We start from the raw sequence: 27,942 nt of genomic DNA, 5'->3' as shown, positions 1-27,942 counted from the left end.
AAGGCCTTTAATATGGCTGTGATCATATTATGAATTAAGCCAGGCGCAGTGGCTTACATCTGTAATCGCAGCACTTTGGGAGGTCGAGGCAGGCTGATCCCTTGAGGTCAGAAGTTTGAGGCCAGCCTGGACAACATGGTGAAACCCTGTCGCTACTAAAAATACAAAAAAAAAAAAAAAAAGCCGTGCATGGTAGTGCATGCCTGTAATTCTAGCTACTTGGGAGCCTGAGGTGGGAGGATCTCTTGAACCTGGGAAGCGGAGGTCTCAGTGAGCCGAGATCACACCGCTGCACTCCGGCCTGGGTGGCAGAGTGACACTCTGTCTTAAATAAATAAATAAGTTAATAAATAAATAAATAAATAAAAATTATGAATTAGGATCATAAGAATTGGCCTGATTCCTCCCAACACATGAGGGTCATTTGGTTAAAATGACTCCTGTTTTTAATTATCATTATTATTTCTAAAAGGTAACTTATTTTTTGGCCTATGGAGGAAACTCGTTCATGAAACATTTAATTCAGCAAGGTTTCTAAATACCACTAAGACACTTTGTTCTTGTATTTGTATATAACATTTATTTTTTATATTATCTTTCTCTGTTCAGTAATAGTGATTCAGAATGTGAGAGATTTATGTAAGTATTTTAACTAACAAATCCATAGAATTGTATGAACCCTTAAAATTTCGAATTATATAAGTTATTATTGTTGTCATCACCTAAATCAATTCACAACAAGTCTATTTTTTAATGTTAGTACAGTTTTCTTCTTTCATTGCTTTAACATGTAGCTTGACAATTTCATAAATCAGAATACTGTATTCACCTTAAGAAATTAATCAAATTGTGAAGTTAATCTTTCCCCAGATTATTCACCTTACTGAGGGACAGCATTAAAATCACATGAGCCACTGCAGTTTAAGTTCTTGGAGTTAATGTCCTACTTTACTAAGAGCAATAATTTGCTGCCATTGACAATGGAGAAGAGAAGAAGCAACATCTATAACCCCTACATTTTTCTTAAACAAAAAAGTGTATAGCTTTTCCTTATTCCATCCTGATTAGCCAGTGAAGATAATTAGAACTTATCAAAGTAAAGGAGTATCACTTCTATTTATTAAAAAAAAAATGCATGGCTGAATCCCAAAAGTATCACGTTACTAAATCAACACCAAATTCCATTAAAATGGGCACAATTACTTCGGTAAGGAACATGGGTTAACTACCAGCAAAGCTGTTTCCCTTCATTCATTACTCTGTCTGCATGTAGCCACTTAACTCTTTGGCAACTGTTGCATATTATGATTAAGTCCATGTCAAAGCCTATATATGATACCCATTGTTTATTTTTGATGCCAAAACCGAAATAGATCAGTAAAAAGAGAAGAAACAAAGCAAGTAATTTATGACATTGTCACTATTTTCAACTAGTCACTCACTAGATCTCTAAGAGGAGAAGTGAATGCAACATATGCAGCTGTACCCTGAAAAGGTGGTGCAGAGGCTTTGTCTGGCCAGCTGTTGGGTCATCAGGTGAAGCTCCCTCTAAGATCCTATTCTTTCCTGAAAGTACCCATCTTTGGATACGACTATAAAACTATATTTTATCCTGGTTTGGACAATATTACCTATAATATACACCTTCTTTTGTGCCCTGTATGTAAAAAAAGCTGCTGTGTGTATACCTGTGACAATACTAAGCTGTCTTTCATTTTAAGTCCCAACCTTGATTTATGAGATGTTAAAATTGTAAAAACCTCATACGATAAAAATGTGCTTATTGTTTTGGAATGATAGGCCACAGTAATAATTTTATTTTGGAAAACTAGAGAACGTATTTCAAAAACTTTTCCCTTCAAGCGTATTCTTTTCCAAACCTTTGGACTGTCATAACTCCAAGACTATTCATTAAAGCTATGTAGTATAGCTTTCCCTTTTCTTTCTTTTTGTTTTTTTTTTGAGACAGAATCTCACTCTGTCACCCAGGCTGGAGTGCAGTGGCGAGATCTCCGCTCACTGCAAGCTCCGCCTCCCAGGTCCACGCCATTCTCCTGCCTTAGCCTCCCAAGTAGCTGGGGCTACAGGCGCCTGCCACCGCGCCCCGTTAATTTTTTTGTATTTTTAGTAGACACGGGGTTTCACCCTGTTAGCCAGGATGGTCTCGATCTCCTGACCTCGTGATCCGCCCGCCTCGGCCTCCCAAAGTCCTGGGATTACAGGCCTGGGCCACCGTGCCCAGCCAGATTTCCCTTTTCTCATCTGACGTATGTTTCTTTAAGATCCAGCTTAAAGATAGTTTTTGTTGTTGTTGTTCTCAAAAGTCTTCTCACCAAATCCCAGGCAGATTAGATTTTTTTCTACTTCTGTGGGCTTTTGAAATCTTGTAAACATCCGTACTACAGCACTTTCACACACAACATCACAATTATTGTTGCTAGATCTGCCTTCAGCAATATTTTTTAAGCTTGTTGAGAGATTATTTTGTCCCTAAGGCTTAGCCTGGTACTTGAAGCATGTAGTCGCTCAAATATTTGTTGATACAATTAATGAATAACTAAGGGTAATATAATAATGTTTGAGGAACTTACATTGTTTCACAAAATATTAGAAAACTGCTCTGAATATCTAATTCAGAGGAAAAAAAAAAACTTGTTCATTTACTTTTTTTTGACCACTGAAATAATTCATTCTGAATCTTATTCTATCAATAGAGGATTGAGTTTGCACTGCTTGCTCCAGAAACCTTAAGACTTAATAAAATTCAATCAGACAATATTTAAAATCAAATCTCAGCCTGTCCAACTATCTTGCTATCTTAAGGCACATTACTTAATCTTTGTCGACCTTATTTCTTAGTTTCTGTCAAAAAGGAAATAAAGAAGAGATAATAGTCAATTCATTATTTGTGATAGGTCTGGTCTATAGCATTACAGCAAACACTGAATTAACAAATAGTGAACCGTTGTTCCAAAGGGAAATACAGGATTAGGTTCCTTTGAGAATCTGGTCACAACATTTTCATCAACCAATCAAAATGACTTTTTTATGTGTGTTTGAGTTAAAATACACCTTATTTAATGTACGTTGTTGATGCACTAACATTGGACTCATAGGCGACAGCACTTCATCTCATGCCTAAGCAGAGTTTATCAAACATACTTATTTTCTGTGTAAGGTATAGCACACCTTTGTTGTGCTTAAGATCACTAGATACTACTTCAGCTCTATTCTGGGCTCATTTTAAGCAGTGAAATCAACAAAACAAAAAGCCCCAAAAGTATGAAACATGTGGCAATAAAAAGATCTGAAATGGATACTTGGTTATAATATAAGGGTTAAAACAAAAAGGCAGAGCATCGTCATGTTAGACCTCAGCTAGAAAAATGCACATTGGCCAACTCAAAATTTTTACCACTTTGTGCATGTCCACAGCTGGCTATGATGATGCTGTGCATTTTAGTTTCAATATTACAAATAAATTTTAACACATAGGTGAATTCAGATAGATAAAATCTGTGAATCATGAAGATTAACTGTTATCTATTTTTCAGGGATATGGTGAGGCTCAGAAATATATAATGGTCCATAAATAATATTTATTTATTACCTGGCACATAGTAAGTACTACATAATGCCATTATTGCTAGTATTTTAATTACCAACATAGAAGAAAAACATGGGCCTTGTCCTCAAGCTGCTTATAATATCATTGAAGAAAAGAAATAACTTGAATGAGGCTATACTGGAGTGATATAAGTATAGCATGTTCCACTTCTATGAATTTTCGAAAGAGGTCTGAACAACAGCAGTAAGTAAAGAAGTCATGGGAGAGTTAGGACTTAAGATAGAATTTGGAGAAGCAAATTAGGTACAGACACACTCAATAATTAAACTATGCAGACAAAAGTATAGAAATAGTATAAGAATGGCAAGTCCATTAGAAAAGCCTTCCTGTCTTTATGATCTGCATTTTCCACCATGCATCCTACTTTGGAAAATATTTTGGAAAATAGGATGCATGGTGGAAAATACAGATCATAAAGGCAGGAAAGTTCAGGCCACATAAAAGAGTTTGAACTTGATTCGCTATAAACAGATTTACTAAATATAAAGATTATTTTTAGAAAGATGGTCTGAAAGGGTAAATAACATGGATTGGTGAGTAGAGGAAGAGTAGGAAAGGAGGGAGAATAAGCCCACAGAGGTGCTATGGCAATGGCCTAGATATGAGAAAAGAAGAGAGCATGTCTTAGTGACAATGGGTCAGAAAAGAGGAAAGAAACATCTTCATGGAAGGAAGAAAAGGCCCTTGAAACAGTTTAGATTTGGAGGATGAAGAAAGAAAATATTGGAAAAAATACACATAGAAATGTCCACAGGTCCTCACAGTGTACTGTGTTCCTGAAACTCATCTGAATGCAAGGACCAGTCTCTACCCAGGCATGTTCCTACCCATTGACCACACTTCTGTGGACCTAATAGAAGATCAGTGTTTTCCGAATGTTTTTGACTGTGACTTACTGTTCATTACATTAACATGCAATTGAAAAGTAGAGTTTTCCAGAATAATATTTACCTCACTCTGTGTAATAATACACTCTGGTATTCTCCATTATTTTCTATTTCATTAAGAAAAATTAATCATGACCTTGAAACAGGTCATTACTCAACATTGGAAAGCTACTTGTTTATCTGATACATCCCCTATGTTTAAGAAATTTGTTTCTCAATAGCTGAGACTAAATAGGAAGCACTAACCTTAGTTTTCTGATTTCTAAGTTCAGACTATATTCTAAACAAATGATTCAGAGGTAGGTGATCAAAGAATTAAGTTGAAAGCAAAAGTAGTAATTTCAACAAAACATCTTTTATCTTTTTTTTTTCTTTTTTTGATGGAGTTTTGCTCTGTCGCCAGCCTGGAGTACAGTACCATCTCGGCTCACTGCAAACTCCACCTCCCTGGTTCAAGCTATTCTCCTGCCTCAGCCTTTTGAATAGCTGGGACTACAGGCGCATGCCACCACGCCTGGCTAATTTTTGTATTTTCAGTAGAGATGGGGTTTCACTATGTTGGCCACGATGGTCTAGATCTCCTGACCTCATGATCCACCCACCTTGGCCTCCCAAAGTGCTATAGGCGTGAGCCACTGCGCCCCGCCAAATCTTTTATCTTAAAACACTTGATGAGCAAGCAGATATGTTGCACCATGGATTACTCCCATGCTGATTATCAATAGATTAAGTCACTTGGTGAAGACCTTGGAGTATGATTTCTCCATTGGTTTTAATGCCAGACACTATTGGCTTTTTTATATTAAAAATCGGGTTGATAAATGTGGAAGCAACTATTAATATGATAATATAATACCCTCATATAATGATAGGCCTCATCTGTAGAGGTAGTATAATTTTGTTGACTAAATAAGATCTGGGAAGGCTTTTCTGATTTGGAATTACAGTACAACTCTAGCCTTCAAGACACAACCTGATACCTTGAGATCCTCTGCTCAAAAGGCATTGTGTAACCAGAAAGGCTAATAATTTTCTCAAACATGAGTAAGGGAGATAGGGAATGGAAGCAGAGGAGTAGGGTGTGATGACTAAGAGTACTTGCTCTGAGCTTCAAGATGTGGCTTTAACACTTGTTAGCACTGTGATCCAAGACAAGTTATTCAACCACTCTATGCCTCAATTTTCTATTCAACAATATGGGATAATAGTACCTACCTTATAGGATTCATGTGAGGGTCAAACTTTCTATGTCAAGTACTTACTCAGTACCTGACACCTGGTAGGTCTCAAGAAATGTGGCTATTATTATCATCCAATAAGACAAAAATGGAACAAAAATTTCCAGTCCTTAGAGCACAGGTAGCTGCTGCCAATGCAGATATGTAATTGGTATTTCTCCTGCCAAGAAAGAAAGGTTGAATGTTTCTCATGGAACCACCTAAGGGAGTGTGGGCACTGCTTTTTTTTTCGCTTATTATGGAAGAAAAGGGCAAGGAATGTATCAGGGAAAATGAAAACCAAAAAAGCAGCACTCATCTTTAAGGTCAGCACTGAAGGGCCATTTTGTAGTTCGAGAGCAAGGGGATGAGAAAAATTGCTTCAATCAATAGCCAGGATGCCTGGCTCAGTAGAAAATAAGCCAGGTACAGGACAGTAGCTCCCAGCCAACAATCACTCCAAGCCCCAAGTCATCTAAACGGCTGCTGTTTTCAATGCTTAACAGCCTGAGAAGATTTCCTATTGTTTCTCTGTGGTATAGAGAGCCTAACATAACTAGCATCACTTTCTAGATAATATTTAAACCCTGCCCTTATTGTAAACATGAAAATAAGAAATTTAATGGCAAACAACTTTCTTAAGTGGGTGAAATATGAAGCAACAGATCTTGCTTCACAACCCAACATGGTTAAATCCTACCATGAATGAATCTAGAAGATAGCTGGTTAACTCAGGGGAACTAACAAGCTCCATAGAAGAGCCCAGAGTATGCACCACAACCACGCAGGAAGAGAAGAGGTAAAGTAGTTTTAAGAACGTATGAAGTGCAATGTATCATCTGGTAAATGCCATGTGCAGTAAATAAGTTAGTTTGGTTGAGTTTTTTAAAAATACAATAAAACATGAGACTGCTAGCTTTACCCTTTCCGAAGCTCCTATTATTTTCTTCAGAGTCAAGAAAATATTGAGATTTGCATTAGTAAAAGCTAAGATGGTTTGATATTGTGATTCCATTTATTACCAAATATTCTTCTGTTTTAAAAAGTTTTTATTGAACAATGTTTCGGTTCATTAGGGCTACCATAACAAATACCACAAACTGAGTGACTTAAACAACAAACATTTATTTTCTCACAGTTCTAGAGGCTAGATCTCCAAGATAGAGGTCTCGGAAGGTTTGGTTTCTCGTGAGGCCTCTCTCTGGCTTGTAGATGGCTGCCTTCTCTCTCTGTCTTTTTCACATGGTCTTTTTCTCTACACACTTGCATCCTTGGTGTCTCTCTGTGTGTTCTAATCTCCTCTTCTTTTTTTTTTTCTTTTTTTTAATTATACTTTAAGCTTTAGGGTACATGTGCACAACGTGCAGGTTTGTTACATATGTGTACATGTGCCATGTTGGTGTGCTGCACCCATTAACTAGTCATTTGCATTAGGTATTTCTCCTAATGCTATCCCTCCCCACTCCCCCCACCCCACGACAGGCCCTGATGTGTGATATTCCCCACCCTGTGTCCAAGTGTTCTCATTGTTCAGTTCCCACCTGTGAGTGAGAACATGCGGTGTTAAGGACACCAGTCAGATTAGATTAGGGCCCACCCTGATTCACTCTTTCTAACTTAATTTCCTTTTTAACAGCCCTATGTGCAAAGACAATCACATCTGAGCTACTGGGTACTAGGACTTTAACATGACGATTTTGGGGTTGGGGGGTGCTGAGATATAGTGAGCCTATAACAAGGAATCTTGAAGGACTATGAGAATTTTCTTTTATTGAAGGGATCTGTATCAGTCATCTTTCTTCAGGGCTGGACCTGCTGTGACTACTGCCTGCACTCTTGTAAGGGTCTAAACTTGTGATGTGTGCAGGCTTCTCTCACATGGTGGCCCTTAAGTGTATCAGCCCGGCCTACCAAACTTGAGGGATCACTCGTTACCTTATTGCTCACTTAAGAAGCATCTCCTGTCTGAATATGATGATGATTTTGTCACACTGAGTTATGATGTTTTTATAACATTGGCTGTTCTCCCAGGCTGTTTCTGGGGAAAAAATCATATTTAATGATATTAGTATCACTGACTATTTTTACCTTTCATTTTTAAAAGAGGACGGTAGGCAATACTGAGCTCATGCCCCAAAGCACTAAAGATTGAATGGCTTATTCTTTCCACTTAGCTTCATCCCATCTAGTATACCTCACAGCAGAATTACTCTGTTACCTCTTGTTGGAGTCCTTGATCCTAAAGGTCACTCAGAGATACTGAGAGCATTGTATAAAATATTCCCCATTTGAGCTATTCTGAGACTCCACAGGTTAAACTCTCTTACATCATGACAAAGCAATGAGATTAGTGTGAAAGACAGTGATTCCTGGAACAATGTTCTTATGCAGTTTTCAAAATGAGTCAGAGCTATAAGAAGTCTTTTTTTTTAAATGTGTTCTTAAATACTTTTTTCACATGGTCTTTTGTGACCATGTGACTATTACATGCCTGCGCCACCATTCCCAGCTGACCTAGTGACTATTAGGAGATACTAGTTTCAATTATCTGTTCTCACATTCCTTTTGGTCTGGCAGTTTGCAGTGGGAGAGCAGGGACAGTCCAACCCTGCCGTCAGAAGCCCTCTGAACACCACTGTCAGGTCAGGCCATCTGGCCTGCTGCAGATCCCACTGTTGACCTTGATAACCTTGTCCTTCAGCTGTCCCCCTATCGTTTGACTTCCAGTTTTCCAGTGGCTCAGATTTTTGACTCTAGATTATATTCTTCTTATGTCTTGGTTTCTGAAACCTGCTAGATGGCATTCTGTATTATAATATTCTGCCTTTCTGAATCCTTGTTAGTTTTCAGTTGCCAATGCTCAATTGATGTGCTGCTTGGATAAACGTTCTGGATAAAAGGTCTAAACCGTGGTATTGGGCCTCTTGGTCTTGCTTGATTAGGAGTTATTTTGCCTATTCACCTATCACCAAAAAAGTACCTAGAGCACTCTTTAGAGATTACTTAGTATTTTTTTTTTAAAGAGCAAACTCAAGATGATTTCCATAATAATGTTGTTCTTACTTAATTTCATTTCAGTATACTTTCTTGAATAGAATAGGATACTATAAGGTAGAGTTGAAGCCATAACACAGGGAAGCTGTGATCCCTACTTTGATCTATAATATGGATGTATTCATGGTTTTATGTATCACACATGCAAATGGTATCAGCCAAGTGCATCGGGAAAAAAAAAACGAGATCTACTATTAGGTTGATGCAAAAGTAATTGCAGTTTTTAATGGAAAAAAAAAACCCTGCATTTACTTTTGCACCAACCTATACACTGTATTTTGAACACTCTTTGGATTTTTACCTAGTTAAAAGAATGGTCTGTCTCCTCTGGATTAATCTCAGCAGTGGAGAGTTTTTTTTTTTTTTTTTTTGATGGAGTCTCTCTCTATCACTCAGGCTGGAGTGCAGTGGCATGATCTTGGCTCACTGCAGCCTCTGCTTCCCGGGTTCAAGCTATTCTCCTGCCTCAGCCTCCTAAGTAGCTGGGATTATAGGTGAGCACCACCATGCCTGGGTATTTTCTTTTATTTTTAGTAGAGACAGAGTTTCACCATGTTGGCCAGGCTGGTCTTGAACTCCTGATCTCAGGTGATCCAACCACCTAGGCCTCCCAAAGTGCTGGGATTTAAAATTTATATTATTCTGTTACCTGTATTTCCTGCTTTCTTACTTTTTCATCTTTTTTTATTTATTTCTCTTCTTATGAATTTACCTTCAATGTTTTAACCATAACTTCATCCTACTCAGCTCTAGTCATGATAATCTTAAATTTTTTTTTGTCTGAAAAGCCTCCAGTTTAATTATTCACAAATTTTTACCTCTTGAGCTGTAGGCTTGTAGTTAAACCTGCCCACTGGGTCTCTTTTCTTAGCTGTGTTGTAGATCCCTCATACTCAACTTGAACAATACAAAGGTCACTTTCTTTTCTCAACACTGCTGTGTCTTATGTGATAGCATGGCTAACTCATCATTCTCAGCTACCTGAGCTAAGAACGAAAGCCTGACCTTTGATTCTGTGCTTCTCCTCCCATGCAATCTGTTGTCGTGTCGTTTCTCTAAACCATGCTGCCATCATCTTTGGCCTCAATAATTAAGACAAACTGCATTCTAACCTTTCTGTTTTTACTCTTACTCTCCTATACTTTATTTTCCACTCAGTGACCAAAACATGAATTGATTTTTAATACAACTCATGTAATGGAACCACTGTGGGATCAAAGCCTCACTTTACCTGACCCCTGTGTATCATTTTCATCCTCTATTAATATTTTCATCCCTTCACCTCACCCAGCCCCCTCTTCAACTCCAGTTATGTTATCTTTCTCTCTGTTTCTCAAACTTGTTCAGACTGTCATTTACCCAGGGAAGTTGAACATTCTCTTCTCTTTTTTTCTGGAACTCTCTTCCTCAGGTCTTCATGTGGCTGTCTCTTTGTTATTCTGGTCTCAGTTCACATGTGACCTTCTTAGAAAGTTCTTTCCTGATGACTATCTAATTTAAAGTAATCTCTGTCTCTCTCTCTCTCTCTCTCTCACACACACACACACACACACACACACCCTGCTGACCTATTCAGTCTATTCCTATAACCTATTCTGTTTTTGTGTCACTGTCTCAGTCCATTTGTGATGCTATAACAAAATACCTGAGACTGGGTAATTGGTAATGAATAAAAATATATTTCCCACAGTTCTGGAGGCTGGAAAATCCAACATCAAGGCACTGGTGGCAGGTTCAGTTGTCTAGTGATAGCTACTCTCTGCTTTCAAGCTGGTGCCTTGTTGCTGCATCCTCTAAGAGGTGAGGAACCCTGCATCCTAACATAGTGGAAAACAGAAGGGTATGTTAGCCAAACACTAGAGGAAGCTTCTTTTATAAGGGCAGTAATTCCATTCACAGGAGAGGAGCCCTCATGGCATAATTACCTTTTAAAGGCCCCAACTCTTAATAACATTACATTGGCAACAGCTGAATTTTGGAGGCATCATATTCAAACTGTTGCAATCACTGTCTGAAATCATCCTTTTAAATGTATTTGCTTACTTTTTCTTCCTTTACCCACTAAAGCATAAATTCAATGAGGGAAGTAACCCTCATATGTCTTGTTCACTGTCGTATTCGCAGCACTTAGAACAGAACAGCCAAATATAGAGAAGGCATTCAATAACTGCTACTTGAATAAGGAAATACATTTCTGCTTAAGTATTTAGTATACCTTTCCTCGCTTTTTCATTTGCACATCCACCGTTCTCCTTTAGGCCTTAATCAATATTTTGGGCTATTGATAATGATTTCTAGTGATGTTCTTTCTTCATTCTTTTTTCTTGCCAAAGCCCCCTGACTTTACTGTCTGGCTGATATTTTTATAACTTTATGCCATTCCTTTGCTGAACAAAGCAGCACTGTACTACCAAATGCATCTTGCCAGGAGCAGGGTAAGGGTAGTGATGCATAGGGAGGGTTCCCTGTGTTTGGCATAGGATGAACTGGGTTTATGAAGTTTGTGGGCTTATGGAAGAGGAGGCCCATTCCTTGCTTGTTGCTGTATGTGAGTTTAAGGACCAGGGTTGAATATCCACAGCTGCTTCCTGTAGTCCTATGACTTCTCAAAAGTATATATTTGTGCTCAAGGATGATGTTGAGTCTTCAAATGTTGTTGAAAATAAGAAGAGTTAGATCCCATATTTACTCAGGATAACTAGTTTTCTTATCTGTAAAAATAAGTGTCATCTCTTATTCCCTGGACATAAGGAGAGCCCTGGTAACATTAAAAGCATCACTGGAAGAGGAGGGTGTTGAATCAAAAAAGAGGCAGCAAATTAGATATAAACTATTTATTGTTTTCGATTAAAAAAAATCCATGAATGCTTAGCCCATTTCCTTACACACAGTGGGCATGTAATTCATCAGTTTTAAATAGCTGAGTATTTACATGCTGCTGTGACTGATGTTGTGCACTGGGGGCACAATAGTGACCAAAATAGAAATAACTTGATTATGAACTAGTAGAGGAAAAAGCCCTAAACCAATCATCATACAAATAAATCATAACTTTAAAATCCTATATACTTCCAAAAAAGGTCACACAGTACCACGAGAAAAAGAAAATATCAGACTCTGTATAAGTGGGGAGGGGGGAGTGATGATCTCATAAGGCCTTTTTGAGGAAATTGCATATAAATCTGGACATAACGGATAATAAAAGGTTATCTGAGTAAAGAACAGAAAGAATAGCAGTCCAAGAAAGCAAACAGTACATAAACAGGTCTACAGGCAGGACAGAAAAGAGTGTGGGATGCATGAAGAAGCCTAATGAACTTGGAGTACAAATAGAGTATGGGGCAGGATAGCATAAGATAAAGTTGGAGGGACAGGAAGTGGCTGGATCACACATGGCCTTGGAGCCATCAACTAGTTGATCTCTAGGTTGCGAATCAATGATCTATCCTATGTTATGCGTCCTTATCCTAAGGGTTTATCCCTGTTTCCTTGCTTGCTGTTAAGCCTTTCTAATAGTTCATCCTATATTTCTAGTCAGAGTCACTGTAATTCTTTCAAACCTTCAGATCTACCTTACTAAATCTGACTCTTAGGGCTTGTCTTTGTCCCTTGATGTCCAACAATTTTGCTACTGGTTAAGATGGAGGAGAGCATATTTCCTGTGGCTGAAATTGCTAGCCTAATCTACAACTCTATTTCCATGGAAATAGGAATTCAGCAAAAACAAAATGCTAAGACATATTTTAGTATATTTATAAAAATTTGTATATAATCCATAAGAAATCTGCCAAGTGGATGTCAATCAGAAGTAAAAACAGAATTTTTTATTGCTTTCCATAAAATAAAGTGCCCTTTTTGTCTCATATAGCCAAATCTAGGGCCTCTACTTCGAATGCCACAGAAGGATTTATGCTTCTTTTTATAGCATACATTTATTGCCCTGATTTTTGTAATACTTCCGGCAAAGAAAGAATGATCATGCCTCTTTGACCTTTGTGTACCACAACCATTCACCATAATGCCTCTCACATAGTAGGTACCTAATACTAACTACACTGAAACCCCCTCCCACCAGAGCCCATTCTTAGAAAGAAGAGACTTCTGCTGAACAAATTATGTTCCCCAGAGTTAGTGGTGAATCAGTTCTGTTCTGTACATATTGCTGAGAGAGGAAGAGACATTAAAGAGAATAGAGGAGAATGCTACTGGTTGTGAAAGTCTGTATCAGAAATATAGGTGCATATTTGCCATAATGCAGCTATGAATAAAATTCATGCGGCCAGTCATAAAAAATATATAACATAAAGGGAATAAAATCATAAAGTTGCCATATATCAAGCACTTGCCATGCATCAGATACTGTGTTAAGAATTAACTCCAAGCTTCACAGTAGCTCTGCTAGGTAGCTATTATTACTCCTGTATTACAGATTCAAGAAATAAAGCATAGGTGGGCAACATCTGCCCATAACCATACAGTTAATAATTGATGGGGAAAATGTTAAACTGGGTCTGCCTCATTCAAACTCCAAACAGCTCAGATTCTGCCAAGGACACTCAGTTTTTCAAATCAGTCTAGGTCATGGAGATCAGGGCTGACTGAAAAAAAAAAATCAAAAAACAAAAAAAGCAAAAAAATGAGACAAAAACTTACTGTAAGGTGTTGACCATTTTATTTTAGGGATTGACATAAGTGACCTAATCCATAAATCATCAAAAGAGAGCTATTATCACCATTAATGGAGTTTTAAAAGAACACTGGCAAGTAGTGACTCTGCTACCACAGAAGCAGCTTCATACTTTGAAAAATTCAGTCATGCAGCCTGAAATGTCATGAGTCTCCTCTTCAAAGTGCTGTTCTGTTAGGTTTGGTTCTGTTTATCAGTCTGATAGTTTAGTAAATGTCAAAGTGAATATATATTCAGTATGTATTAGTATGTGTATATATACATATATATAATGTGTGTGTGTGTGTGTGTGTGTGTATTCTATATGTGTGAGATAAGTTAGAGCAAGGCCAGCTGAAAGAAATGGGGCTAAATCTTTTTAGGAACACTGAGGTGCAAAATGTGGTACATGTACACTATGGAATATTACGCAGCCATTAAAAAGAATGAAATCATGCCCTGTGCAGCAACATGGATGCAGCTGGAGGCCATTATCCTAAGCAAATTAATGCAGGAACAGAAAACCAAATACTGTATGTTCACATTTATAAGTGGGAGCTAAATATTGGGTACTCATGCACATAAAAATGGCAAAAATAGACACTGTGGACTAATAGAGTGGGGCAGGAAGGGGCTATAAACCTAACTACTGGGTACTGTGCTTAGTACCTAGGTGATGGAATCATTCATACTCCAAACCTCAGCATCACGCAATAAACCCAGGTAACACACCTGTACATGTATCCCCTGAATCTAAAATTAAAGTTGGAAAAATAAAGAAAAAAGAAAGAGAAGCTGCGGTGTACTCACTTTGCAACTTAAATTTTGTTTTAAATTTAGGACTTTATTAAATATCTGCTATGAGCAAGTCATTATATGCAATGAGGATACACTGATGAACTAGAAAGACTTAGTCTCCCCATCAATGCTGCCCCACTGCTTGAGACATTCAGACTTAGCTCACAGTGCCCCTACATGGATTTCATTAGTCAGGGCGCTACTACGATTATTCCAAAGTCTAATCAATAGAACAAATAACTTTATTCTGTACTGCCTTCCCACTCCGATTTAGTAAAGCCACATTTGTTGGCCTTAAATAATAGTACAAAATGCTTGAAGAATAGTACAGAATGCTATGTTTGATTGGTTCAACATATATTTTAATAATTTGTGTTTTCTATGTGTACCCTTTGGTGCTTTAAAAAAAAGAACTGAACTCTGAATTTATTGTCTTCATCAAGGAATTTTGTGTATGCATTGGCCTTCATGTACAGCAAGGAGTCACCGACCCACTGTCAGCAAAACACGCTTTGTGAAATGTTTTTTTTTGTTTTTTGTTTTTTTGGAAATGGAGATGCAGTTGCACAAATTGCTTCCTGTTCTCTTGGTGTCTCTTGTTAGCAGCAGCATGCATTTTGTATGAAAGCAGGCAGGGGTTAGAATGCAGACCAAGGTCATGGACCTCAGCACAGCTAACTGGCATGTACAGAGATAAAACCTGCAACTTTTGCCTCATTAGCACCATGTCCCCTACTGAGTTAACCAGCCATAGGCAATTGGAGAACTCTGAAGGTTAATTCTTTCTGACCATAGGCAGAGTTACAGCTCAATGGACTAAGCCCTTCAAATGTTAACACTTCAAGCAGGAAATTTTAAGTGGAAAAAAAATGGCTGGTAGTACAAAAAGCTTAAATGAATTGAAAAACGGGTCTAAAACAGACTTGCAGGTTTTTTAAGAGTTGCATAAAATATTCTGTAACTTTTATAGAGGTTATGACTCAAACTGTGTTTCAACCATGTGATTGCCAGAAACTATTAAAATAAATAGCACAAATAGGGCAATTAAATATAGATACTGACAGCTTCAAACCACAAGAGAAGAGGAAATGAAGCAGCTTTGTTTTTTCATTTAATAACACCCAGGTGAGTTTCTTTGAAATTAGTGCAAATGCCTGTTTTGAGAAGCTGGATAGGGAGGAAGACTGGTGAGACTAACAGGTTATGATTATTTCTGCCCTCAAGGGAGTCCTGGTCCAAGTTAATGTATCAGTATGAAGCAGTGCTACTCCTAACCTACACACAGACAGTCAGAAAAGATGAGTTCTGAGGACACAGCCAAGCCACCACTGCCTATCCAGCTTAACATAAACGCCATGACTTCCCTTTGCATTTCTCAAGTCTCCTGTGACCCCCAAGTCACAGCTCACCTTCAAAGGCACACTGGTTGTTCTCTCCTGGTTCCTGTGTCTTGATGGCACAGTGTAGTGTGAAAGGACAGAAAAATCTCTCTCTGGTAAAAATCCTTCATGTGTGAAATGAGCACTTGCAAAACAGAACTGAACATAGCCCTGCTGTCTGTCAGCGTGTCCATGGTGAATGGAATATGAACATCAAAATGACCTTCCTGCATGGAAAGGGAAAAATAAAAAACCACTGGGTAATGCTAGGTGAAGATAAAGCCAATAGGTCTTCAGCAGTTAGAGACAAGAAAGATGGCAAAGATGTTACATGTCTATTCATTCTCCCATGTTGGCTTGCTGGCAAAAGGCAGAGGAGTAAAGAGTAATAATTTGAAAATAGCTAAGATTTGTTGCGCTCTTAGCATATGTGATATGCCAGGAACTTAGAAACTTTTATTTAATATTTGCAATTGGTAGCTGTAAAAGTACAATGGCCAGGAAGGGCAGAGTCAAGATTTCAACTGAGGGAGCCTGTCTTGCCTCCACTTTGCCTGTAGTCTTACTAGGGTGTTCTTTGAAACAACATTGCCAGTAACAACCACAACTCACAATTAACGGGACAACTTGTAATGAAACAAATACAGATGACTTTCATTACAGATGGGATCAAACTTACATGTATGGAATTATTACATAATCACATTACAGAGTGGAATATAGAAACTATAATGGAACGAATAATTGTGAGTGAAAGTGTTTTCCCTATTCTGACCTCCTCTGAGAGTACAAAAATGAAGGTATATGAAAATCCTAGAATTATGGTGCTGAAAAAGGATCCTCAGAGATCTTCTAGAATACTATGTTAGGGTCATAAAGCAATATTGTGAAGTGCTTCTACCTTTACCATATAGTCAACCCAAATGGATGTTATTAAAAAGTATAATTCTCTCATGTAATATTAAATCTTTTATCTAATTTAATTTACAGAACTTCTTTCAAATAGTTAGCAACCTTCTAGATGAAGAAAACAAGGAAAAATGGGAAGATGCACAACAGGTAAGGTTGGGGTTATTTCAGAACTTAAAATGAAGTTGGCGAAACAAGGTGTAAAAAATATGTGACTAAATTAATGGCTTGCGATTTCAGGAAAACAAGATATTTTTAAGTCAGTCTAGGTTATATCCTAGTAATTTTTGAGGAAACAAATGATTGTTACCATATCAGTCTGGAAGGAATATTTATACATGTGAAAAAAAGCTGAGCAAGTTTAAGCAATTTAAAACTTTAAGGATTTAATTTGTAATAATTATATACCTAACCAATAAGTTCCTCTTTTGTCTGTAGACCATGGGAAAAACAGCACATCTAAAAGTACATATTTCAAATGAAAGTATGGAGCTTTGACTAGTAAAACCATTTGCACTTACTACAATGCTACATATAATATGGATCATAGAGTGATTAATTTTTATTCAAAGCCAAGAATTGTAAAAATCAGGCCTCACCAAAAATTATGTTATGATTTTTTTAAATCTTTTTGTTGTGCTTTATCAGTGTAGCAAGTGGCCTTATTGGTTTAGGTATTGTTTATAAATGCTTTGCATTACCATTTGTGGTATCCTAACTGATATACAGTGACTTTTTTTTTTCCTCTGAATTACAGGAAGAGTGGGTTAGAAGTCTAGAAAGAGAGAAAATTTATGGTTTTAAAAATCTGTGTAAATTTAATTTAACTGGATGTCAAACTTCTTTAGGTTTTCTACTTGACTCTTGTTGAAAATAAGGCAATCTTGAAAAAAAAAAGAATGAACATTTACTGAGGTTCAGGTTTTCCGTTTATAATCAGATTCTGGGTCTTCAGGAGTAAAGCATGCTTTTTATCCTATGATGACAAGAGCTCTAAAAATAGTCCATTGTGGGTCTACCTCATTATTAGGTATAAATTTCATGCATCTGGACATAGCCAGAAAAAAAACCCTTATTTTAATACTTTAAATCTATTTTCTTCTACCAATTTGAGTTGCATATTTGTCCTTGGCTTTCTTCTAGAGGACAGCCTCATTCACTCACTGTAAGAAGATGGTGTCTTTCCTTAGAATACAGCTGCAGAGGCTAAGTACATCTTTCTAGAATGCTAGAGACTATTAATTATGGATGTATTTAGAAGAAATATATAATATCCTATTTAAAACAAGACTGCAATTCATCAGATGCTGTTATTTACTGTGAGGTCCCAACTTTAACAAATAATGAATGGTGGCAGAACTTCTTGTCATTGAAAAATCCTGAATTCATAATCCACCTATTTCCTTGAGATTTCGAGTTAGCTATATTCTTATATTTAAAATATTTTTTCCAATAATAATGATCCTTAATGCTGTTTTTGAAAAAACAATTTAAACTGAAAAAAAAAAAACAACCGTGTTCTTCAGCTTTTACTAAAAGGCAGTGTCATAAATGCAGCCATGTGGTGAATGGGTCTCTTGAGTTTGAGGCACAAAGGTTGAACTTTGTGGAAATAGGTGTTGTTTAAAAATCTATCAAAGATAATCCTTGTGGATCTCCTTATTTTTGAGTAATAGCCTCGACAAAAGTAAATATAAAACAGAACTCTGTGTACATTTGGAAACCGAGCTGAGTAAAATGGTGGCTATTGACATTGGGAGTTTTTCGCAAACAAAATTGACTCTTTTGAACAGTCATTTCAGAATTTTTTACCCATCAGTTCCAGTTATGAAGGATAAAACTATGTTTAGATAAAGCATCCTACTAAAAACGTAGCATACTAAAGTTAAAAAAAAAAAACAAACTACATTCTATATAGCACCACTTTACACTCTACCCATATGGCTGGAGTTAACAAGTCCGGTTTAGTCAAGACAAGTCATTTTAGTCATGTATTATCTTTGATATTTCTTTTTTACATTGAAAATTCATATGTTTCTAGAGCAAGAGTGAGCAAACTGCAGCCAGTGAGCCAAATCCAGCTTGAGGCTTATTTTGTTAATCATATTTTGGAATATAGCCACACCCATTCATTTACCTATAATCTATATATGGTTGTTTTGGTGCAACAAGCAAAGAGTTGAGTTTACAACAGAGACTTCATGTCCTGCAAAGCCTAAAATATTTACTATATGCTAACAGAAAAAGTTTGCCAACCTTTTATAACCTGCTCTATAGTATTTGACTACACTTGGAGAAATATAATTAAAAACAAAATCTTTAGCCAACCTAAAAAACCTCTCCACCAAGGTAGAAGAGAAAGAAAACACATTCATTATTGAATAAGCGGTAAACCAGAATGTAATGTGTATCACAGGCAATCCGCTGAGATTACAAAGACCCTATTACATAGCCAAGCAGTGTCTCCAAGGTAAACAGTAACTAGTTCTGAAGAGGACTTAAGAGCACCCTTTGTCACACATAGTTCATCCTAAATTCACTTGGTAATTAGCAGTGATCATCTTGTTCCTTAATTGGCCTTATTCAAAGAAAAAATAACCTCCTTATATCTTTATGACTGGAAGTAATTTTGCCACTTGAAGCAAAATTCAAGAGGCCTCTGAAGTTAGGCTTCTACCTTTCACAGAAACTGAGAAGGAGGGGCACTATCTTTCTGTATGTTTACCTTTTAAAGAGAGACATTCCTGGATCTTTAAGCTGTAGGAGGCTATTTAGCTTTTAAATAAGTTGACGTGCATTGCAAAGAGAAAAAGTGCTTACAGTTACTAGTTTTCCAAAAGTAAATGCTCTAAGAAAAGGGAGAAGGGAGTGGGGTTAAGGGAAGGAGAGACTCTTCCCTTATTTTCAACAGAAAAAAATAAGCCTCTTATTTTAATTTGTATTTATCCTTACACTACACATACTCATATACATATGTATCTACACAAAGATAAGGGGAAAATACAGTAGTAGCAGGAAGCCTTGGAGATAACAAAAATCTTAGGTACATTCTTGGAAGTGGGATGATGGACTTTCGAAATTCATGTTTAATGACTGAAAATAAAGCTAAGAGACAGGTTTTATCTCCCAAATCTTCCTAAATTTAAAAATTGGAACTATCTCAGCTATACATGTCTAAGTCTAATATCCATCGTTCATGTCTTCAAGTATATATGAGTAAATATACTGTGGATACTGTCTAATTTTTAGATGGGCACAACCGCAAGCCCCTTTGAAACACACATGTGCCTGCTGTCCCTTTCAGCTCTGACTATGTGCTTTTTTATTATTCAGAATACCTTTTTGTCTTCTGCACTAGTCTTTGCAATTACAAAGCAGCTAGAACTCTCTAATCCACTTAATTTTTCATGGCTAGAAAATGCAGTGGTGCTGAATGGCCACAAGAAATTAACCTGACTTCAAAAGATTTTCTGCTCTAAAGTGGTTATATAATGCAGGCTGACTTTATAAGCTTTATGGGTTATACACATGAAAATTCATGTGACATTTTCAATAGCCTTTATGTTCCAAACACTATGAACTATTGCCACAATCAGGTTCCCAAATAAAAAAAACACTCATCCATTTGTACTGTTTGAGGTGCCATGATGTTGAAAAAAACACTTGGACCATGGAGGCAGATGGTCCTCTAGGTAGGCAGGTAGGTAAGTAGGTAGATGGAGAGATGGATAGATGCATAGATGGACAGTTAGATAGGTAGATACTGCTCAGCCACTATTAAAGATACAATATGGCCTTAGGTATGCTGTTTAACCTTCTTGAGGTCTTGCTTCTTCTTGCCTAAAGTATGGACAATAATCCCATAGGTGTGTTTTGTATTTGTACATGTAAAGCACATGCACTAGGGCTATTAATATTATTATAATCCTAAAATTATTACCATTATTCTTACAGTGGGCATTATAATTATTAAACAATAAATGTTTCTCTGAAGATATTTATTATTATGCAATAACTTAATAGTTTGTAAATATCTTCATGGTGGCAATATTAACTGTTTTTCCTCTTGTGTTCCTCAAATAGATGCCAAGCTAAACATATAAAGAGACCAATTTCAGTGTTCTATGTTTTTGTTATATTTAAGTGATGGAAAGAATTCATCAAAAGAAAAGTTGTCTATTTTCTGAGGAGACAATCTTTTAGATATTTTGAGTTTCCTTAGATTTATGAGGGATTAGTCACTACATCATATTACTTCCAAAATTCCTCCCATGTGACACCTGATGTCATTCTCAACTATTAATTTAAAAATTACAGCTATTAGCAGCTGTAGATTTTTTTGAAGTGAAACAAAGCTCATTTGTAATTTCATGTAGTTTTAAAAATTTCAGTTATATATGCCATTTTATGTATAGATTTTTTATTCCTTCTAACCTTTGCTTATTTTTCTAGATTTATCCAGGGTCAATAGAGTTAATGCAGGTGATTGAAGATTTTATACACATTGTTGGAATGGGGATGATGGACTTTCAGAATTCATACTTAATGACTGGAAATGTAGGTAAGAAATAGGATTTTCCCCCAAAATCTTTCTGAAATAAAAAAAAATTGCAAGTATCTACACCATACGTTTCCAAGTATAATATTCATTATTCATATGTTTAAGTGCCTGTGAGCAAATATATTTCTAATATTTGGTGTCTGACTTTTAGATGGGCCTAAACACATTGCATTATATATATATGTACACATATATTTGTATTTGTCTTCATGCATTTGTATGACTGCTTGTAGGCCTATTTTTGTGTATCTTTACATGTATATGTAGGATAATATGTATTTATTTTTTCATTCTGCCAAATGCTCATTGCTATCTAATCTAGTTATGAATGTGTGTGTGTGTATATACACACTAGTAATTTTGAAAAACAACATATTAGTCTTTATGATCTTCCGTACATTGTTCTTGAGGATGCCAAGTTACTTTCTCACTGATTCCCAGGCAGGCACTGAAGCTGTGTGTGGTGGAACACTTGAGAATACCTTCCAGGGTTAAGATGATGGTGCAACTGCTGCCAATGCAGTTTTTCTGAATATCTTCCAGTACACCGTGGATCTCTCAGGTCCCTCTGTAGTGGATTGTGTAATGCAACAACCATTATATTAACCAAATGACACATTTCTCTTTGTGGTTAAAAATTAACAAGCACAAAGAAATAGTCTTCTTAATGATACACATTGAATTGATATAGGCTTACAGTTTTCTCATTTCTTTAAAGCTTCTTCTGATAATGTTACTGTGATTCAGAATTATTTTCTTTCATTTGTCATACTTTAATACTCTTAACATAACCACTTAACCACAGACAGTAATGTGTTTAAATAAACATATTTTGCCCTATATTCGTATTCACAGATATTTATTCTTCAGTTTCTGGATCAGGAAGAGAACTACTTTGGTGGGAAAATTAACTAGGGAAGTTCAACTGGTAGGGAACATAATTTTTTTTTATGATTAAGGCTTTTGGTGGTTCATTTTATACTGAATTTCTTCTGAAGGTCCCTAAGTCCTGCAGGGACTGATTTTATCCTAGGATATCTTCCACCAGGGTGACCTCAGATTACAATAGGTTATAGTTAACTACTGGTAATATTCTTCACTTGAGGAAAGTCTATGTAATGGATCCTTCAAAAATCTGGAGACATTTTGGAGCCCATATATCCTCTTCATCCAGCACAGGCCTTATGAGTGAGTTTAACATCTTAATGCATCTTCTGAGCCTATTGGAGGGCCCACACTTTTCTCCAGAGTGGGTGTCCAGCAGCTTGTGCCAGTTCAGTAATGGAGGAAGCTGTCCCTTCTTATGGACAATTAGAGAAAAAAGAGACCAAAGATGGTATCTTTGTTGAACGATGAATTCAGAAATCAGAAAGATTCCCAATTAAATGCCCATTGTAAAAGTGGCTGGGCAGATAAAGGAAAGAAAGTCCATAGGAAAGGTATAGCATGTCTGTGGAAAAGGTTTAGCAATCACAGCTATGAGTTTTAAGGCACATGGAAGGAATCTAGCCAGATTCCAGGGATGCTGGTCACCCAAGCCGGAACCACTTTCCTAAGGGAAGGAAATGAGGTATGAAGGGTCCTGGGGCAGATTGGATAATTGGTAAAGTAATTTATGAGTTAAAATGAGATAGAAAAACAGAGAGCTATTGTTTTCTTCTTGTTATTGTAAATGTTAACATCTAATTCTAAAAGGTATTGCTAGTTAAAAGAATGATCAGATCAATACATGGCATTTGTGCAGAATGTGTTTGGAATAAAAACTACAAAAAACAAAGCCAATCTCAGAGTCTAGCAAACTTAAATTGGATTTAAACTTAAATTTGGATTTATGTTTCAGAATTGCAGTGTATCACGTTCTCTATAGCTGTATTATTTGCTGTAAAAATTTCATAAATGTCCATAAATTACAATCATTTATTCATCTTGACCTTTCTTTGACTTACCAAGGTTGTATATTAGAAAATATTGTGTATTTTTTTGCAATAAGATTATGTTATCTAGGTTTACCTTCTTCCCTTAAGTGTGATTAAACTTTAAGAGGTATATTAAGCATAACTCAAAGCAGTGGAATGCTGCAAATAAAGTCAATATCATCCTATATCACTGTCCATCTTGCCTGAGGATAGTGTGATTGTTCTGCCTTCTGACTGTTTATATAGTAACAATCATCCATATTAAAAGTTATGTTCTGTGAGTAAAAATTCGAAACGTTATTTATACTGACTACCCAAAAGACATCTTATTTATTGTTGATTTCCTCAAATGCTAGCTCAGGGACTGACTGACACTGTAGTTTCGTGACTAGAACTGAGGGTTATGCTCCATGGTATTCAGGAGTTTTCCAAATTGTATACACTAGTATCAAATTAAGTAATATGAATAACGATCTCTTACTATTAATACTTTTTATGTTATCCAATTTGATACCATATATGTAAAACATTATAATGTTTTGTCTGATATTTCCAATGTTTTTGAGCATGGACATGAATAGAGACTATTTTATAGTAGAAAGTTGTGAAACATGAATTGGCCCTCATTCTGTCTTACATTCTAAGTCCAAGTATTAATTATCCAACAGTCTGCTCATTATATTGAGCAGACATGTATGCACAAACACAGGCATGCACACAGCATGTGAGAAATGAATAGAGACTAAGTAACTAAGAAAGTTTGTTCCTTATGGCCATTTTCTTTAGATTGTGTTGGATTAAGACTACTTAAAGAACTTCAAAAATCATAATGTATTTTAGAGAGATTATAAATTATTTTTTCATAAAGTCTATATGTATAGCTGCCTCACTTATCTGGACTATAGACAGTAAACTCCTGAAGGAAGAATGAGTTGAACAGTCAAATATAAATGCCAAAAAGACCATGCAATTTAATAAAAAACTCTCAGAACTAATAGACTATTTTATTTGAACTTTAAATATAGTTTCAGCATTTCTGTTTTCTAGTTACTGGATTAGATAGAATAGGTTGGAAGCAGAAGCAGTGCTATTAGAGGCACATATATAGCAAATAGAATAGATGAAATGCTGGAACAATAATAACAAAGAAATACTTGTTCCTTACTGTCATTTCCTAAAGAAATGACATCTCATGTCTCACCTTTGAGAGCGTTAGTTCTAAGACTTACGACGATAATTTATATTTAAAAGCATGGCCTTAATTCATCAAGATAAAAGTTCCTAGAATCTGATTAAAATCTCAGAAAAAGGAGTGACACATTTTAGAAAGACTTTCTTCAAAAATAGTTCAAATGAAAAAGTTCGAAGCTTCTTTTTTTCTGAAAAATCTTTCCGTCTATATCGGCTTTTGATAAATGAAATGCTCTTATATGATAAAAAAATTCTATGAACATTTTGGTATATATGCGTGCATGTACATTTTTATAGGGAGCATGTTCATAGCTTTGATCTGTTTCTTAAAAGATTTATGATCTCAAAACGTTTAACAGAGGTTTGGAAGAAAATAGTCTGCAAACAAAGATTTCAAACCAATGAATTTGTAAAATAATCAAGCTTCAATATAATATTTAGTTTTCATTTTTAAATATGTCTATGACCTCTAAAATAAACACATGAAAGTTATAATACATGAGTTAATGAGCATTTACTAAAGACTAAATGCTTTGCTAAATAGTTTAAATAATTACTGTATAAATGAATGTATGAAGGAATGTGTATGAAAGATTTCAATCTTCAATATGCCTCTTTTTTAAAAAAATTATATTTGAAATGGTTTAACTATCTGCATAGGTAAGTGGTTTTTCTTTTAGGAAAAGCATCTGACTTTTTCAATATATCAATAATTTTAAAAATGTGTTAGTATCAATTAGGTCTGGAGGGCCTATCTTTATGTTATTTAATATGAGATTTTTTAAAAAGTTATTTTTTCAAAAAGACAGAAAGTTATTTTTCAATGAAAATGTTATTTGAAGATTTATTTCAACTTGCTTTCTATACTTTTCCTCTAAACATTTTTCCTTAAGTATGTTGCAGTCCTATTTCTCTTATTATCTTCCTGAAACTCCTATTTGAAAAGCTTTCCAGAAACGCTAATTGCCAAATAAATCTACTCCCATTTTTCATCCTTCACATCCTCTGTGCTTTGCTAACCACTCTCTTTCTTGATACTGTTCATTCCTTTAAAAATTTTACATTAACTACAGTATAAAATATACTCAAAGGATAAATCTAAACTTACGGCTTGAAAGTATTTAGATTTCTTTTGAGGTAATAGCATAAAACAAATAACATGAAGCCCTGAAAAGGATAAAAGTACATTATTTTGAGGTCCAACTGTTTGCAGTTCCAAATACAAAATGGAGTGTATGAGATCTGACGTGACTAGCATGACAAGGCAAGGGAATGGGACTATATTGTTCTAACGATTTGTCCAAAGTGACAGTGATGATTTATAGTTTTCTTTATATTTTCAGTTATATATTTTTATATATTTTTCACAATAGCTTCATGTAGCGTATTACATTTGCTTTTATTAATAAGAATACCCTATTCTTTAGAAATTAATTGTATTAGTTCAGAACCTAGAACTAGCATTGCATTCGTTGAACTGAATTCAATGAAGATCAGTGATGTGTCACATGTTACTCGCCCATTGACTATGTTCAAGTAAAACCAAAAATAATTTTTCTCTTACTATAAGCAAAGCCTTTGCTGAATGATTCAGGTCATTGAAATAAATGACTAATCTTCTAGCCTGCAAGAAAATTGCAGTCTAGTTGTAGACAGAAAAGAATTACATAAATAAATAAACATCAAATACACTTTGATATGTGTCATATTAGCCAAATGTTAGTGCTTTATTCCAGGAGATGTTGTTCTGTGTAAGGATCAAGAAAAGCTTCTTAGAGAAAGAAGCATTTAATGTAGACTTCGAAGAATGGCTGGATTGTTGATAAGTCAACATAAAGAAGAGTGAGTAGCAAGTAGATGGTTACAGTCCAGAACATTCTTTTAGCAAAGATGATATAGAGATGTCAAAGTTGAAACTGTGCTTGGGGAAAAAAAATGGTCTATTTTAATAAAAGCACATATGTATAGAAGTGAAGGAAGTAAAATAAAATTGGAAAGCCATGTTGATACGTGGTTCTGAATTCTAAAGATAATAGGCAGTCACTGAATCTTTACCTAATAAGAGTTGTGCTTTGGTAGAACATATGTAAGATGAAAAAATATAATTGATTGAAATTGGGAAACACCATCAACATAGTGAGTCCAAATGTAGATAGAAGGCTTTTAATAGTAATTCATGCAGGAGACAACGAAGACAGGAATTGCTGGTGGTAATAATAGGAACTGACATGTGAGTATGAATTTGAGACTCTGTCTGAGGCTAGAATTGACAGGATTCCATAACTGATTGAGGTGTGAGAGATAATGGAGGGATTGAGATTATGTTTATTCAACACACATTTGTGAGTATTTTTGACATATTAATATTTAGACAAGTATAGCCCCCAAGTGAAAAAAATAAAATGAGAACTTGGATTTTATTAGAGGAGTCAAATCTATAAATACACATTTGGTGATCAACTGCATAAAAATAATAGTTGAAGTCATAAAATTTTTTTTCAATTATCAATACAATAATAAGATAGAAGAGACGTAAGGTGATATCTACATTAAAAACAAAGAATCAAAGTTGGTGTTAGAGTAATAATGGTTAGAGGTAGTAGGTATAAGGAGTTCCAGGACAAGACAGTATAAAATCAGTGTCCTATAATAAAATGGAGAGAACGTTTCAAACTGATCGCTCTACTTAGTATCAATTGCTAATAAAGTTCAGTGTCTTAAGATAAATCTTATGGGATTATCAATTCTATAACATGAAAATTCTCAAGGAAAAGTGCAGACACAGTGAACAGGATCTAAATTTTCAAGCTCTTTATGTGGTTTCACCCTTAATATTTAGATACAGTAATCTTTATGAATTTACTTTAGACCAATGAATGTTGCTACACCCACTTACAGCTATTTCACAACTGTTCCTTAGGAATTATTTGATGCTGAAAATATCAAATAAGAAGGGAATGGTTTTAGACTAAATAAGATCTTCAAATACAGAGTGCTATAATTATTAGTTTTAAGGAATTTCAAAAGTTCTTCTGATATATAAACCCTAACAGATACAAGAATCTAAAATGTATCAATTTAGTTATCCAGTAATCCAATAAGGCTAGTGCCTTGAAAGCATTAAAGTAAGATATTTTTCTTTGAAAAGGTAAATATTACTATGTCTTCTTGGTTTAGAAAATATTAAATATTAAGGCGGCCAGGCGCGGTGGCTCACGCCTGTAATCCCAGCACTTTGGGAGGCTGAGGTGGCTGGATCACGAGGTCAGGAGATCGAGACAATCCTGGCTAGCATGGTGAAACCCCGTCTCTACTAAAAATACAAAAAAATTAGCCAGGCGTGGTGGCAGGCGCCTGTAGTCCCAGCTACTCGGGAGGCTGAGGCAGGAGAATGGCGTGAACCTGGGAGGCGGAGCTTGCAGTGAGCAGAGATCGCGCCACTGCACTCCAGCCTGGGCGACAGAGTGAGACTCCGCCTCAGAAAAAAAAAATATATATATATATATATATATTTTTTTTCATTCTTTTGCAATGCAATTAAATTTTCCATATGAACAGCTTTAACTTTAGAAATATAAATAATTTCTTCTATGGCTAGTTTAGCATATTTTTTTAATTTGGTCTTTTGTTTTGACCTGTGGCATATGTACATGAGAGAGCAGGTACGAATGTGTGTTTGTGTGTGTATCTTCTAAAATATTTATCAGTGTTTGAACCAGATAGGCACTTGTTTTAG

General features: G+C 35.8%; 1 protein-coding gene across 4 annotated transcripts in view; it reads left to right on the top strand.

Annotated features, from left to right (window-relative positions):
• ADGRB3 (adhesion G protein-coupled receptor B3) overlaps window positions 1–27,942 on the top strand; it is a 758,270-nt gene that overhangs the window by 360,819 nt on the left and 369,509 nt on the right. For all 4 annotated transcript variants that reach the window (XM_063618730.1, XM_055257305.2, XM_063618736.1 and 1 more), the window contains 2 exons: window positions 16,620–16,688; window positions 20,991–21,099. In XM_063618730.1, coding sequence (XP_063474800.1) covers window positions 16,620–16,688; window positions 20,991–21,099 — 178 coding nt within the window. The remainder of the gene's footprint in view (window positions 1–16,619; window positions 16,689–20,990; window positions 21,100–27,942) is intronic.

Source organism: Symphalangus syndactylus, chromosome 2 (assembly GCF_028878055.3).
Source record: "Symphalangus syndactylus isolate Jambi chromosome 2, NHGRI_mSymSyn1-v2.1_pri, whole genome shotgun sequence".
Taxonomy (NCBI): domain Eukaryota; kingdom Metazoa; phylum Chordata; class Mammalia; order Primates; family Hylobatidae; genus Symphalangus; species Symphalangus syndactylus.
This window is presented reverse-complemented; position numbering and strand designations above follow the sequence as displayed.